The sequence below is a fragment of the Pteropus medius genome, unplaced genomic scaffold (genome assembly GCF_902729225.1).
Source record: "Pteropus medius unplaced genomic scaffold, Ma_sr-lr_union100, whole genome shotgun sequence".
NCBI classification, from domain to species: domain Eukaryota; kingdom Metazoa; phylum Chordata; class Mammalia; order Chiroptera; family Pteropodidae; genus Pteropus; species Pteropus medius.
The window spans coordinates 5949776-5965216 of NW_024345600.1; the positions used below are offsets into that span (position 1 = coordinate 5949776).

Below are 15441 nucleotides of genomic sequence, written 5' to 3' on the forward strand. Positions count from 1 at the left end.
AGAATGAATAGACTTAAGTGGGCAAAAGATCATTTATACATCACCTCCCTCAACAAGGATTTGCATGAAGCCTAGATTAATAAATTTCTGTGTTTACATTCTCTGGTAAGAATTTAAACTTTATGAATTTTGATGGTTCAGTGAAAACAGCTGCATGCTCACTATACAAATTAAAAACATGCAAAATTTTAACTCCATAGAAACGAAAAGAAATTTCAGGACTTGTATTTTGTTTTTGGTGACAAATCAGTCTTTTACAAAAAGGTTCATCAATGGTCATATTATAATGCTTAAAAATAAATAACATAAACAACTGAAAACTGATTTAGGCGTATGCTTTATCTGTTGATGAATGGTTAATTGCATTTCCAGATACATAATCATAGGTCAAGGTTCCTACTGTTGAGGTTTTTATTCTGCCTAACCATCCTACATTTCAATTTCCCACTAGTAAGATTTATCTCCCGAGGACAAAATGTGTAAATTTAACTATCAATATATTATCTGAATGTATGATAATATATGAGATAATACAGTAAAAATATAATAATTAATATATTCATAAAAAATAAGGATAATAGAGTGGCCGAAGTCATGTTCAAAGAACTTGAAAGGAAAGGAACGTTGGAGAATACAATGTTAGAAGCTTTAAGGCTCACTGTGGATTAGACCACCTAGGTAGTCGTAGAGCTCAGGTGTATGTGTGTGTGTGTATGTGTGTGTACATGGAATAGTAATGAGGCACTACAGAGTGGGCTTAGACGACCTAAAGTAGTCATCGAGCAAAAGTGTGTGTCTGCATGTGTGTGTGTGTGTGTGTGTACATGGAACAGTAATGGGAAGTGGTTCTATCTTTTGATCCTTGCCTTCCACACATGAGTTAATGGGCAGCCATCGAAAGTACAGAGTGAGAGTTGAAAATAACCAATCTGTTCTGAAAAATCAAAATTAAGAAAACACATAGACACACAGAGAGATAGGCTTGATTTGAACTATATTGCATGTGTGCTCTGGAGAAAGACCACTGGGGTTTCAATAATAGTGACCTTGTTCAAGTATTTGGCTGTGCCATAGCTTTCTCATCAGTAGAATGAGTATGTTTATGTATCTTCATTATTAAGTCATTTTTAGAAATAAACAAGCTAATATATGCCAAGTGCTGTCATCTGTGTTTAGCACAAGGTAAATTATACATTTTTCTCATTATTAAAAAGGAAAAAGTCTGTGTGAAATTTTATTACACCAAATAAATTTAAGTTTGGTTTACATATCATTTTTCTTGTGTTCCAATAATTTTCAAAGGTGTTGATGTTCAAACATTAAAAAAAACCCTTTCATCTCCTTTTATGATAGTCAAAGTATTCACATTACACACATACAATTACACAAGTGAGGATTTCCTGTATTGTGGTTCCAGGAACATTTTAAAAGCTAGTGATTTTACTGCTTCTCTTTCATACTATACATTGTGTCTCACCAATAGGTGATTCAAGAATATCTTTTAAATACTCAATTTTTCTTTTCTTTTTTTCTGTTAAAGTTCCTCACATGCAATGTCCGGATTTCTAGCATCCTACTCACTTCTGTGACCTAACAACGTCCTCCTGGAACTAGCAGACAGTGTGCCTTATCTGCGTTGAGGTCGGAACACCATTTCTCATGGCAGGTATGTGAGGTCTCGGTCATAAAATTAAAATAGGTATAACCAGAAAAGGAATCTCCTAGATATGGATATTTCAGGGAAGTGCTTTATGAAAAAAAAGGGGCAGTGGGCATTTTTTTGTCTTGATATATCTGCATTTTCCACTTCATTTGATTTTTCTGATTCTTCATTCGGTAACTTTGAAATAGTCTTGTGAAGCATCTCCAACAGGTTTAAAGAGTGGTTTCTAAAAGAGAAATCTCCAAATTCTGAATGGGAACTGAATTTATCAGGTTACATTATGAACAATACATTACCACTATAGATTATTTAGAGAATGCCAAACATTTAAGACACAATACTTAAAAAGACTATTTAAAAATTTACTGCTTGTGTTGCGACATGCAAAAACCATACAGATTAACAATTTAACACGTTGGACTGTTGCTAATGACAACACTCTCTGGGAGTGTGCTAAGATTAATGTAGTATCTGTTAATGTAAAATTATTTTGGGGAAAATGCCTACAAACCAGTAATTTGGGGTATAATATAATATAATATTCTTATAAAATATGATTGCTTATGTATTATAATTTAGGGTATGGTGAAATGAACCCAGCTCCCCAAACTATTACCTAGATGTTGGTTGAGGACTCTCTCATCACACTAGATCAAATTGCTCCTGTGTCTTCTCTTCCCTGTGAAACCTCTACAATGTCATGGACTCTTGACCTTTCTCAGAGCAATGAATGCATTGAGATTAACAGGAGAGCATGCTCCCGAGTGGTATTATTGTGACAATGATAGAATATGTTAAACAAAGACGGAAGGCCTAGACAAACTTTCATTTGATGTCTGACTTGGGTGTTTACTAGCTTTGATACTTGGACAAAATAACATTATCGATGGATTCTAAATTTTATCATCTGCCTGCTGGGAATCATACAACTCTCTTGTGATTTTTGTTGAGAAAATAAAAGTGAATGTCTGTTATGTAAGCCCATAAAACAGAACTTGGTGCCGAATCATCTCTTCTTGCTCCAGATCTCTGAGCTTCTTTGCCAAATTAAAATATAAATGTTAAATCCACTTTGCTGAGACGGATCTAGTTAAGAAGACAGTAATGAATGATCTCACTGAAGAGTAAAGTATATCTCATAAGAATTTTGGTATTCGGTGGAGTTCTGAATGGAGCAGCTGCATTTTCTAATGTTACATTGGCAAGATGGTTGGGTTGTCAAAGCAAAGAAATTTTGGATTCTCTCTCAATCATTTCTGCTTTTAAAAAGTTCAGCTCTAGTGTTTGTTGTTTAATTCATTCCCCGACCTCTCCTTCTCTACAGGTTTTCAGACCACCCCATGGAGGTTGATTTCTGGCATCTTAGGAGTAATGTGCCTTGTGTTGATGGCTACTTTGGTAATGTTGCGGAACAATGGTAAGTGTTTCTAGTCAAGCCTGTATAAAGAGGATAACTGTGATGAAATTGTTTAACAAAAAGGCTTCATTTAAAGATTTACAAATATTTTGTTATTTGATAAACCTGTATCTAATTAAGTAAATTTCTAATCGTTTCTTATAGTATTTACTAAACCAAGAATTCAGCCAACACCATCTCCAGGACCCACCTTAGAACCCCAGAAAGGTAGGTTTCATGCTTTGGAAAACCTTAGTGTCAGTGGAAGATGAGATAGAGTTTCTTGTTTCCTTCACACAGAAGCATAATGAAATGAAACAAAGAGTAATGTGACTTTACCTACTAAACATAGGGTAGTCTCATTTCATTTTTCCCTGATGCATGAATTATTAAATTACATTGAATGTGCTTCTCATGTATTTAAGTCTTAAGATAAATATTAGCTTGAAAGGACATAATTTCCTGCTCATGATTAAGTAGCAAATCATAAATTATAGTAAGCATTACAGCTAATCTTCATTACCTGCTTGTGATTGCTCATAACGCATACTTTCATATCTCTTTAACTTTGCTTCTATTTATTTTATGACTCAGAATATAGTGCAGAGATTTCTCCAATTTTAAACTTACATGATATAAGCCAGCTTGGAGTCCAATCTTCATGCATCTTTTTCCAAATAGCACTATATTTATATTTTTCTTTTTAGTATTTTTTTCAGCACTTTTGAGGTATAATTGACTTAAATACTGTGTTAGTTTAATGTGTAAAGTATGTTGATTCAATACATAAATATTGCAATGTGATTACTGCTGTAACTTTAGCTAATACCTCCATCATGTCCCATAATCACCTTTTTTTTTTTTTTGAGGTGAGATCAGTTAAGATTTACACTTTTAGCAAATGGCAAGTATGTAATATTGTTAACTATAATCACAATGCTATGTATAGGTCCTCGGAACTTATCTTCTACTGGAAGTGTGTACCCTTTGACCAATAGCTCTCCATTTACCCACAGTCCCCCACCCCTAGATCCTGATGAGCATCATTCTAGTTTATAACTTTAGCACCATTCATTTGGCAAAGTTTTGAGTACCTACCATATGTATAACTCTTATCATTGAGGATAATAAATGTTTAAGACACTATCACTGGTAAAATGTATAATTGGATATTATACTAACCATTTTATTTATCTTCATTTTGAAAACAAAATATCCAAAACATAAATCAGAATTCTCCTAGTGTACCACATTCCTTTCCACCTGAGAAAATATACTAAAATGCTTTTCTCTATTTAAATATCTCTTTCATCATGCTTATTGTCATTCACACAATAGAAGTCAACTTTGGCTCAGTTGCTCAGAAATGGTTCTTCTAGCTGCCACCTTATCCTATACTCTGCTACATAATGTTTAACATAATGATTTTTTTTGTGTGTATACATAACTAATTTAACATTAAATAAAATTAGTAAATTATTGACAATTATATAATTCTGACTCTATCTCTAGAATAGAAACTCCATGAGGAAAAAAGTTCAAGTCTGACTCATTAACATTCCCTGAACTCTGATGTACATAGTACATTCTCAAAGAATATGTGAGGGGGGAAAAATAACGTGGTTTTTGAATGAGTAAATAGCACTAAACAAAGTTAAATATCCAAAGTCATTAGAGACTTTGTCTTCATGTTTTATTTTTCTTTTAGGCTCTTCTTGCCAAAAAATGTGGATTGGGTACCAATGCAACTGTTATTTTATTTCTAATGAAATGAAAACTTGGGAAGAAAGCAAAGATTTCTGTGCTTCTAAGAATTCCAGTCTACTTCAGTTACAAAACAAAGATGAATTGGCATGTATTGAATTTTGGTTTCTTGTATTTTCTTTGGCCTAGGGAAAAAATACTATTTAAGTAGGCTGACTACTTTAATTCACTCTTTAATCAGGTAGTTAATTGATGGTTGTATTTGACCTAATGACTAGTACTTTTGTATACCTTAAACCAATCCTTTTGAAACCTATAAAATTTTTCAAAGATTTGTATGATAAGGATAAAAATGAAGATACATGTCACATACAATACAAGAGACATTATAGAGAGAGATCAAAGAAGAAATACTAGGTCATTATTTTTATTCAAAGAACCAACTAAACAACTTTGTAGATTTTAGGATTTTAATTAAATTTATAATTTCTTTTGTAATTATATAGCTTTGTCTTCATTCCAGGATATTATGTGGAATGAATAGAAAGAATATGATAATAAAATTATCCAGTTCTTATGAAAAAGTGAAAAATATCTCTGGCTGCATGAAGAAACTATTTGAGTATAGGTTGAGTAGGTTATATAACCAAGAAATTTGTTCCTCAAGATCCTGTTGATCTGAGATCAAGTTTGATGTTGATCTCCTGTGGGAAAAATGTGTTTCATGAAAAATCCCTTTATAAAGTTTTTCATTCCTCAATAAGGAAAATGTGGCAACATTTTTTTCTCCATAAATAAATGGTCCTGATAAGTGAGAAAATGTGAAGTATGTTACTATTCCTCCTAAACTAGCTGATAAATGATTTTAGTTTGAGTGATTTAAAGTCTGAATCTATGCTGGACACTGACTTTCTTAAAAGTGCACTATTCCCAGAGTAGATTCAAATTAGGTTAATGTGTTCACCTTCATTTCCTAACAGGATTTCATGAACCATATAAGGAGACGGTATTACTGGATTGGACTCTCTTACAATAAAGAACGCAGTGCCTGGTTGTGGGAGGATGGCTCTGCTCTCTCCCAAACTCTGTAAGTTTCTGGTAGTCTGGGCTTCTTTATCCTTTAGGAGTTTGTTCTTAGATCTGAGCAAAAGCTATAACATCTGGCAGCACTGTAGCTAAGATAACCTGTCTGTAGCATGAGAATACAGAAAAGAGAATAAATACAACAGAGTGGCAATTTTAGCCCCTTCTAGAACATCCATGTGTATGCTCCAAAGCTCTTTTATGACCTGAGTTTGGTGTACTTGTGACCGTAAAAGAGCTTTAGACCATTTTTTTTTTGTCTTCATACAAGCACTTGGATGAATTGTGCATGTACAGATGCTCGTGCACAGAGAAGCTGTCCAGGAAAAACGATAGGCATTATTGTCTTTATTCCAGGGAAGCCCAATATTCTCAGCATCTTCTCATGTTTCAGATATGCTGGGCTTATTTTCTGTATATTTATGATCTTAGAATGTCACTTCCATTCATAAACATGGGATTTACAGTATTATACAATGATAAATTTGCTGCTCTGATTTGTTTTCCTAGCCTAGATTAGTCAATACATCTTCAAACAAAATAGAGGTAAAGTTTTTATGTATTAAAACCATTAATAACAATGGAAAAAATTTGGTGTCAATGTTATTGATTATTGAAGCAATAACTGAGTTTTTGAAATATTGTACTCTGAAATCATGAAAAATATAATGACTCAGTATGTTAATGTCTCATTAAAATGCTTTAAAGTTCTATTTTTAATAAGAAACACCATCCCTAAACATTCTCATTTCCTTTACCCTTATGGCAACATTTTATTTATTTTTCATTACAGATTTTCACTTCTTCGAACTGTAAATATATCGAACTGCATAGTATATAGCTCAAGTGGTTTTTTGGATGAACCCTGCAGGGAAGAAATGAATTTTATCTGTAAACAACAGCTTATTTAGTGTTTCTTAGGACGGAAGGGATGACAAGGAGGTCTGGTGTTAATAAGAATGGTATGTTTACCTCTTATATTAGTACTAACTATCTACCGCTAGAGCCTATAAAGTGTTGAAATTGGTCTCATACGATTTTTATATATTTGAAACCATATGTTTTAAGGTTGATGAAATTCGTGCTCTTCCATGATGATAAAGAACTTCATGAATATTTGGATTTAGTACATATGTTTAATATTGTATGTAATATATTTTTTCATATGTACATTCTTGTGAATTTTCTCTGCAGAAATTTAAATAAAACAATTTACATCATAAAATATATATCAACATCATTTCGTGCTCTGTATGACATACTAATGGGGAAGTTTCATCTCTACCTCACTTTTCTGAAAGTTAATTGCTTCTGGATATCTATCCACCTATATGTTTTTATTTAGAACTGAAAGTGCCATAGGACAGTTTCCTCATGTGTGTCACCTGGCTTCCCAGGGGAACACACTGAGTGCTGTACAACAACTGTAAGTCTTTGGCTGAATACGTGGTTCTTGTGTGTTTGTTTTCAGAGTTTGCAAGGGTAAAGGGACTCTAAGCCCTGAGACATAAATTTACAATATCCATTTTTTTTATTGCACATGTTTCTTGCCTTATGCTTATCCATCAACAAGAGTCACTTACAAGTGCATTGAGGATCTTAATCTCTAATCAATCAAAAACTTTTCTTGAAAGTTTTATGTAAAATATTAACAATTCCCTTATTTTGCGTGTGGGAAAGGGAGCAATTCATTTTATTGAGCGTTTTCTGAGTGTATCAAAGAAAGACTGGGAATACAATCAGATTTGATTCCTATGACCTGGATGGGATTTTTCTACCTCACAGATATCATAATCCTATTTCCTCTTTTGAATTTTTATTACATATACATCTTTAAAAAATCATATTGGCATCTCTATTTGCTGTCCTGTTTTATATTTCAAATCATAATAATTAAGAATCCAAATTGAAATTCAACATATAAACAGCCAAGAAGAGGAAAAGACCTCTTATTTTTTAAATCAAAAAGCATAAATATAATAGGACTACAACCAGAACTATTTACATTCTTGTATAAAGATTGACATAAGAAATGCACTTATTATGTTATAAAAATTAAAGGATGGAATATAATACCTTTAAACATTTAACTTGCAAGAAGAGAAACTGCATTGTACTTTCCAGATATTTTACATGTTTTGGCTTTGTTGTCCTTGTGTTTTCACAATGATATATTTTTAATTAGAAATATAAAAATAGTGTTGTTAAGTTTATAAAGAAATCACTAGTTTTCTGTCTTACTATCCATGAGGCCAGTTCATCTAAGTTTTTGCTTGTTTGTTTGTTTTAGTTTGTTTGTATCCTGCTCTGGGTGGGTTTTCTCTGTATGAACCAAGGAGGATAGTCTCTCTTTATAAAGTTTGTCCAGAATGAATCTCAATTGTTTTCATTTAACCACATCCTAGTATAGGTTCAAATGATTATTTTCTACATTGTCACCCTATGAGATGTCCAGAGCCCAATCTGCCTTTTTATTGAGAACTCATGAGCATTCATTACAGTTGCAAGAGCAAAGAAGAAACAGAAAGTGTGAAATATGGCGGGTGTTGTCCAATTTCAGAGAATAATCTATGTCAAAAATTTCCCTCCTCCTCCAAAAGAAGAACATTCCTATTGCCTCCCAATTACAAAGCTCAGAGGTTTTTTTGTTTTTATTTTTGTTTTTTTTGGCTCCCTTATCATCTCAGACTACTGTGATGGAAAGCCATAGTTTGAATGAAAGACATGGCAGTATCTTTCCCATGGCATGGTCTCATCATAGTAGTTACTCTCAGTTCAGATCCGTCAGATCCATTTCAGTTTTTATTATTGTTCTTCCCACTCTTATCTGCATTCTATTTTTTGTTTTTTATTCTGAAAATATCTGTGCAGTCTTTGAGATGAGAAAGACTTCTTTTATATAAAAGTCTTTCTACAAAACGATCTTTTTTTTCCCCTCTGACATCAGATTTCTGATATATTCTCTAGGGAAAGATACATTGTTTTTCTTCTTATGTTCTTTTGTGAAATGGGCTAATGCGTATGGAAGGACTAGTTGAGTGACTATAAGAGTGCTGGATGTAAAAAGTAGGGATGTCTAAGAAACACGTAAAGTGAAATCATATGGCCAGTTGTCAGTTTATATTTCTTTAATTTTATCCTGTTACTCTATGTGTATTATCTTGAATGTATATAATACATTTACAGATTGATACATAACAAGTTATGAGAAATTTAGAAACTTAAAACTACACATGTTTCTTATCTCATATTATCTGGATCAAAAACTGAGCATGCCTTAGTTTTTCCCTTTATTTGTGGTTCCACAAAGCTAGAACCAAGGTCTTGGCCAGCTGTATTCTCATTTGAAATTCAGAGTCCTCTTCTAAGTTCATTTGAGCTGTTGGCATAATTTAGTTCCTTGTGGTTGTTGGACTGAGACCCTCAGCACCCAGAGTCCACGCCCTTCATAGGCAGTCACACCATGGCCTCCTGCTTATTCAAAGTCACTGGAGAGCTTCTCTGACTCATCTTTCTATCTGGTCTGTACAGTTTCCTTTAAGTGTTTTTCTGAGTAGATCGGTTCACCCGTAATATCTCTTTCAATTAACTGAAAATGGGCTAATGTAGAATCTTAATTACATCTGAAAAATAGTCTCATCATTGCTATTTCCCGTATTCTAATCACAGAGTAGCATCCTATGATACAGGCATACTTTGGAGATACTGTGGGCTTGTTTCCAGATCATCTAAATAAAGTACGTATCACAAAAAAGAAGCCTAGCTATAATCTTTTTGCTGGTGGAGGGTCTTGCCTTCCATTTATATAAATGCAATACCTGAGAAGTGCAATGAAAAGAAGCTCAACAAAAGGAGGTATACCTGTATTGACAATCTCACTGAAACTAAAGGGGACGGGATTATACAGGTGTACATCAGGGCATGGGAATTTGGGGAGCCAACTGAGAGCTTTGTCTACCATATCAACAAACCCCTAAAATTTGTTTTAATTGCTACTTCATAGTTTATTGAATTTAAACACTACCTTTTGATTTTTGATAACTAGGAATTTAATTCACATACATTAGAATGAAGAATCCTATTCTAGTTACCCTCACATATTTATTTTTAGTTTGTTCTCCCCGCCCCCACCCCAAAAGTTCAGGTGCTCGCTGCTCAAAAACCAATACTCCAGAGACAAGTGTTGGATAGAAAGGAAAGGTTCCTTTATACAGGAAGCTGGCAGCCTGGGAAGACTGCAGACTAATGTCCAAAAGCCATCTTTGAAGTTCAGGATCAAGCAGAAGAGTTTTAAAGGGGAAGGAGAGGAAGGGAAGAACAGGGAACTGAGAAAAGTCAGTGTTTCTTTAGTCATAGATAACACTTTGTCACACCAAATTCCTGGGTGCCAGCAGCTGGTAAGAGCGATCTTAGAGACATTCCTTCCTTCTGCAAAACAAACTCATAAATCCTCCTCCATGCCCTGAAGTTATCTCCTCCTGCTTAACAAAGAAACAGCACATGGACAGCACAAGAGTATACTGTGAGAACAAAAGGAGTTGAACAAGAAAAGCAGTTAACATGTGAACAAAGACTAATTAAGAATTAAATTATTTAATTCTAGCTCCCCAAAATGCAAGGGCCACTAAAATTATAAGGCGCTGGACTGTAGTTTCTCCAGTAGTGACATCTAAGTTGCCTAATAGTTATTTTACAGCTGGGCTGGGACAGCTCTTTGCTGATCTGCAGACATTCTGAACATCAGTTTTTGCCTCTTGGGTATAATAAGGACTGTGAGCTAACTAATTAGCTAACTAACTAGCTATCTATCTGACTAACTAGTTTTTTATGGTAAGGTTTTTACAAGTCAAGTGGAACCTAGGGTCATTTTGTTCTTTGATAATTTACAGTTGAGACAGTTGGTTAGATAATCCTGCCACTACTATGTGACCAGACTTTGCAGGAAACTTCTGCCTCGGCTCTTCTGAAACCAAGTTCCATCATACAAATTTATCAGCAGTTTCATCCAAAGAAGAATTATGTTTTTAAAAAGAACATTGGGGAGCTTGTTCCTGGATGGTTCTTGGCCTCTGACTTCTCATTTGAATGATCTTTCACATGCTGTATCATATTATTTGCCCTTCTTAAGGACATAATATGAGTATGCTTATTGGAGCCTTGTGATGTCTTTAAATTAAATAAATATTTAAAACATTATTTCTCCCTTTTTTATTTTCATAATTTTGGACTTTTTTTTTTTTTAAATCCTAGTAAATGGAGTGGAAAGCTTTCTTTAAAGAACTGGATAGCAAATGTTTTCAACTTTGTAGGCCAGTCTCTGTTAAAACTACTTAGCTCTGTCATTGCAGTTCAAAGGAAGACATAGATAGTATGTAAATGAATGGTTTGCTGTTTTACAAGAGAATTTTATTCACAAAAGCAGATGGTGAGACAAATTTGGTTCACAGGCCATCATTTCTCAATACCTGTCAAAATGTGTAAAATGAGAGTTTGGAGGCACCAACCTTATTGTCCACTTTGCCTTATCCTTTTAGGTCACATAATCACAGTTGTAAATGCATTTATAAATTTTACAATACTAAAACAGTTGGGTCTTATATTATCACTCTGTTCATTATGAAAGGTAAAAATACAGTAAGTAGGTGTTATAGCCAAACTCCAAGATGTCCACCAATGATTCGCACCTGCTGGTGCACATACCTTTGTATAATTCCCTTCCATATGTGTGGAGGTTGATCTGTGTGACCTGTAGAATACAGTGGACAAGATAATATACCCCTTCTGAGACTAGATCATAAAAGATAATTATGGCTTCCTCCTTTTTTCTCCCTTTCAGATCACTTGATCTGGGGGATGCCAGAATTGCATCAGAGCAGCATTGTTGAAAGGACCATGTGATACAGAACTGAAGCCTCTTATGAACAGCTAGCAAGGAAATCGAGTCTGCTTCAAACAGCTATGTAATGACCTCCCTTGCAAGCTGAATTACCAGCCCCAGTCAAGCCTTCAGATGACTACAAAGCCCCAATCCACATTTTGACAGCAACCTCATGAAAGAACCTGAGTCACATCAATTCTGCTAAGTTGTTGAAGGATTTCTAACTCTCAGAAACTAAGTGCTACAATACATGTTTATTCTTTTAAGCTGTGGATTGTTGAACTTCATGGTAAACTCATTCGTAAAGACCTATCTTAAGGAAAAAGGGAAACAAGATAAAAAATAGAGGAAAGGTATTGACAGGAGTCAGCCAAAGTTCATCTTTCTAAAAGTTCTAAGCCTCAGAATTTCCTGACATAATCATTATGATCCATTTCATTTTCAGTAAAGTTGACCCCATTCCAGTATCCAAACTGGACCCCAAGTGATTCAAGTCAATGAATGGGTCTTATCCACCAGCCACAGTAATTCACATCTAGCCTAGTCATCGTCAAGAAGATGGAGATGAGTTCTTGGGTGACTCATACAAGAACTTGGAGAAAATAAGCCAAACATAAAGAATTTATATTGCATTGTTCTAATTACATAAACTTCCAAAACAGGCAAAACTAAACTGTAGTTTGCATTAGATACCAAGATAATGTTAGAGGTCTAGATGATGGTAATATATGGAGGAGAAGGGGAGAGTAACTAGAAGTTAAAATGTGGAAAGACCCTGGTGATCCTGGAAAACTTCTATTTCTTGACGAGAGTGGTATTTGCATGGATCTGATGGTTATTAAACTTTATGTTTTTATTACTTTTTAATGTGTAAATTATATTTTATTCAAAGCTGTGTGAAGAGGGACTATGTTTGTTGAATTATTTTTGTCTTATTTAGGTTTTGATATGAGGCAGGTCTGTTACCCATTTCTCATCTAGTAGTCAGTGTGGTTCTGTATTTACAAGTTCTATTTACCTTACACAATCTTTCTTAAACTTCAAATTTAATATGCGTTCATCTTCATTTCTTTCAGAAGTTGTCTCTCCCTTCTCTGTTACTCGGCCGTGATTCAGAATGGGTTGAGGAGAGAGTCAAGTGTTACAATTCCTCTTACATTTTTTCTAAGGAAGCAAAAATTTTGATAGAAAGCTGGGGTCTCTGTGACTGTCAGAATCTCAGTGTATTTCATTGAGAGAGTAGAGGTGAATGAATGTTTTCTCAAACCAAGTATCACACAGTTATCTTTGAAGGACATTGGAAAATACTTCAAAATTAATCTGAATACTTTTTATTTGACATCGAATGGAGTTTGGGACAAATTTTCTGGTTATTACTTTTACTCTAAAATACTTATTATAAAACCAACATAGGTGCCTCCAGTAATTACATGATTGGCATACAATTCAAGTTTTTGGAAAGGTTTAAAAACTCTTAGGAAACGTCATAAAAGATAAAACAGGTCATTATAAAACATTAAGATATAGACACTTGTTTTTCCATGAAAGTGAAATGGTCTAAGTCAAGAATAAAATATGTATTCAACAGCCTTAATAGAATATATCATTTATATAAACTTATTATATTCATTTAATATATCATTTTAATAAACTTATTAGGTTCTACTTTTGTACTTTAAATAATTAGAGAGAAAATAGGTGATCATAATTCTACCAACTGGCTTCAATACAGAGGAAAATTTTATTCTTCGCCTTTTTTTAATTCAATAATCAATCAAACTTCTTTGAATCATAATAATTTTAACTTATAGCTATCATTTGGTTTAAACAAATGTAGGATTTTTCAAAGTCTGTGAAATTAAATGGGGATGCATATTAGGTATAAAAATAAAAATCAGCTCATTCTTTTAAGAAAGAAGGTGTTGCAATGGCTTTATTGAAAACCTGTGCTAACCGACTATACAAAGTACAGGACATACCCACAAAGTTTCACTGAATTCGGAGGTCTTGAGATAGGAACTCAAATTACTTAGACAGGAAGTGTTGCTTAAAACATTGAATTCTGTCCTCTCCTAAGATGAGTGAGGTTTTGTGGTGATTTGTACTCCATAAATGAGTTTATAAAAAGAGAAAACAACGACATAGAGGCAGAGAGAGAAATGAGTCGTGTGATTATTTATTCCCTTACTAAAAACAGAACATAACTTTGCAGGATGAGGTTAAATGGCTGAGTTTGACCATACCTGCATTTGCTCTATTCAAAATGCAGGATGCCCAGCTGCACAGGCAGAAGCAAATATACAAATCTTGTGTCATTGTTGCTGCCGGGAAAGTATTCATTTCCTGTGTGTGACTCTGTTTCCAACCAGGGCTTTTAAGACTTCCTCCCACTTTCCCATTTCCAGACACTGAGCGCCTGGTTTGTGGAGGATGACTCTGCTTTCTCCCATGATTTGTGAAGTGTCTCGTAGTTTGATTGCTCTCCCACTTTTTTGAGTGCAAGTTAAGATTTCACCAAGGAATTCACGTTTCCTAGAATTGCACTAAAAATAACGTCTTGATGTGTGAAATTAGAGCTAAGAAAGCAAATGAAAAAATAGTAATTTTTCTCTACCCTGATTACTACGGTATGCTCAGAGGATAGAAGTTTCCCTGTGCCCTTACAGATTTTAGATTTCTGCTCATTTGTACACCGGTGTGAGCACACACACACACACACATGCACACAAACACACACACACACAGATATACCCATACACCATCTCTATTTTATTATCCAGTGGAGTGCAGGGAATGGGAAATGTTGTAAATCAAAACCATTATATTTCTAAGGAACAGGTTATTTAACTGTTTTTGCAGGAGAAATTCTTATCTTATATGATTAAATATGGAAATTCTTACATTTTAATAAATCATACTCATTTCTCTACCTCTAGAAGGCAGTGAAATGTATCAATATGGATTTTATCTTGTTGTAACAAATATAAATGGTTTAAAATTTACTTATGTGATACTTGTTACAACAAAGATATGTAAATTTAAACCATTTATATTGGTGATGATTACATTTATTTCTCTACTTTAAATGAATAGAAAATTTATTTTTAGAATTTTATGATTTTATTAAGTTAATTTGAACCTGCTTTGAAACCTCGGTTCTTCACCCAGTTTTTGTTACCAGATTTTCCCTAAAGAAACATAAACTATGCCCTAATTACCTTAATTCAGCACTTTTTACTTTTCTGGTGGGTTTTTGCTTATGCTTCTCAGTAAAGGAGCTCTTTTTTTCCTGTCATTTCAGAATCCTTAAATATCATGTGTCATGCATTGTAAAACTCACTTTTATAATAATATTGCTCATATATCTTAAGAAACTTGGATTGATATACTTATTTTGCAACTACTATGTATTTCAAGTATTAATAATATAATTGAGGCACATATGACGATGTCAATCTTTTACTTTGAAATGGTCAAAAGCAAAATAATGAAACCCTTCACTTCTATCTTAAGGGATAAGAACATTGTGACTAACATACTGAAACCATTTGCACTCTTGAATAAAGTGAGATATAAGAGGAATAAAATTAAGTCATATGTCTACTGCCATGCCACCCTGAACAAGCCTGATCCTGTCTGATCTCATAAACTAAGCAGGGTCGGGCCTGGTTAGTATTTCAATAGGGTACCACCTAGGAAGACCAGGTGCTGTAGGCA

At 33.9% G+C, this 15441-nt stretch overlaps 1 protein-coding gene and 1 pseudogene across 1 annotated transcript in view; both read left to right on the forward strand.

Annotated features, from left to right (window-relative positions):
• LOC120611725 (natural killer cells antigen CD94-like) overlaps positions 1-12171 on the forward strand; it is a 30230-nt gene extending 18059 nt beyond the window's left edge. Inside the window, exons 1-6 of the mRNA XM_039874312.1 lie at positions 1408-1666; positions 2988-3080; positions 3225-3287; positions 4768-4910; positions 5744-5850; positions 11683-12171. Coding sequence (XP_039730246.1) covers positions 1660-1666; positions 2988-3080; positions 3225-3287; positions 4768-4910; positions 5744-5850; positions 11683-11731 — 462 coding nt within the window. The 5' untranslated portion in view covers positions 1408-1659 and the 3' untranslated portion in view covers positions 11732-12171. Of the gene's footprint in view, positions 1667-2987; positions 3081-3224; positions 3288-4767; positions 4911-5743; positions 5851-11682 lie in introns of the transcript that reaches the window.
• Positions 12172-15322: 3151 nt separating this feature from the next.
• Positions 15323-15441, forward strand: LOC120611815 (uncharacterized; annotated as a pseudogene).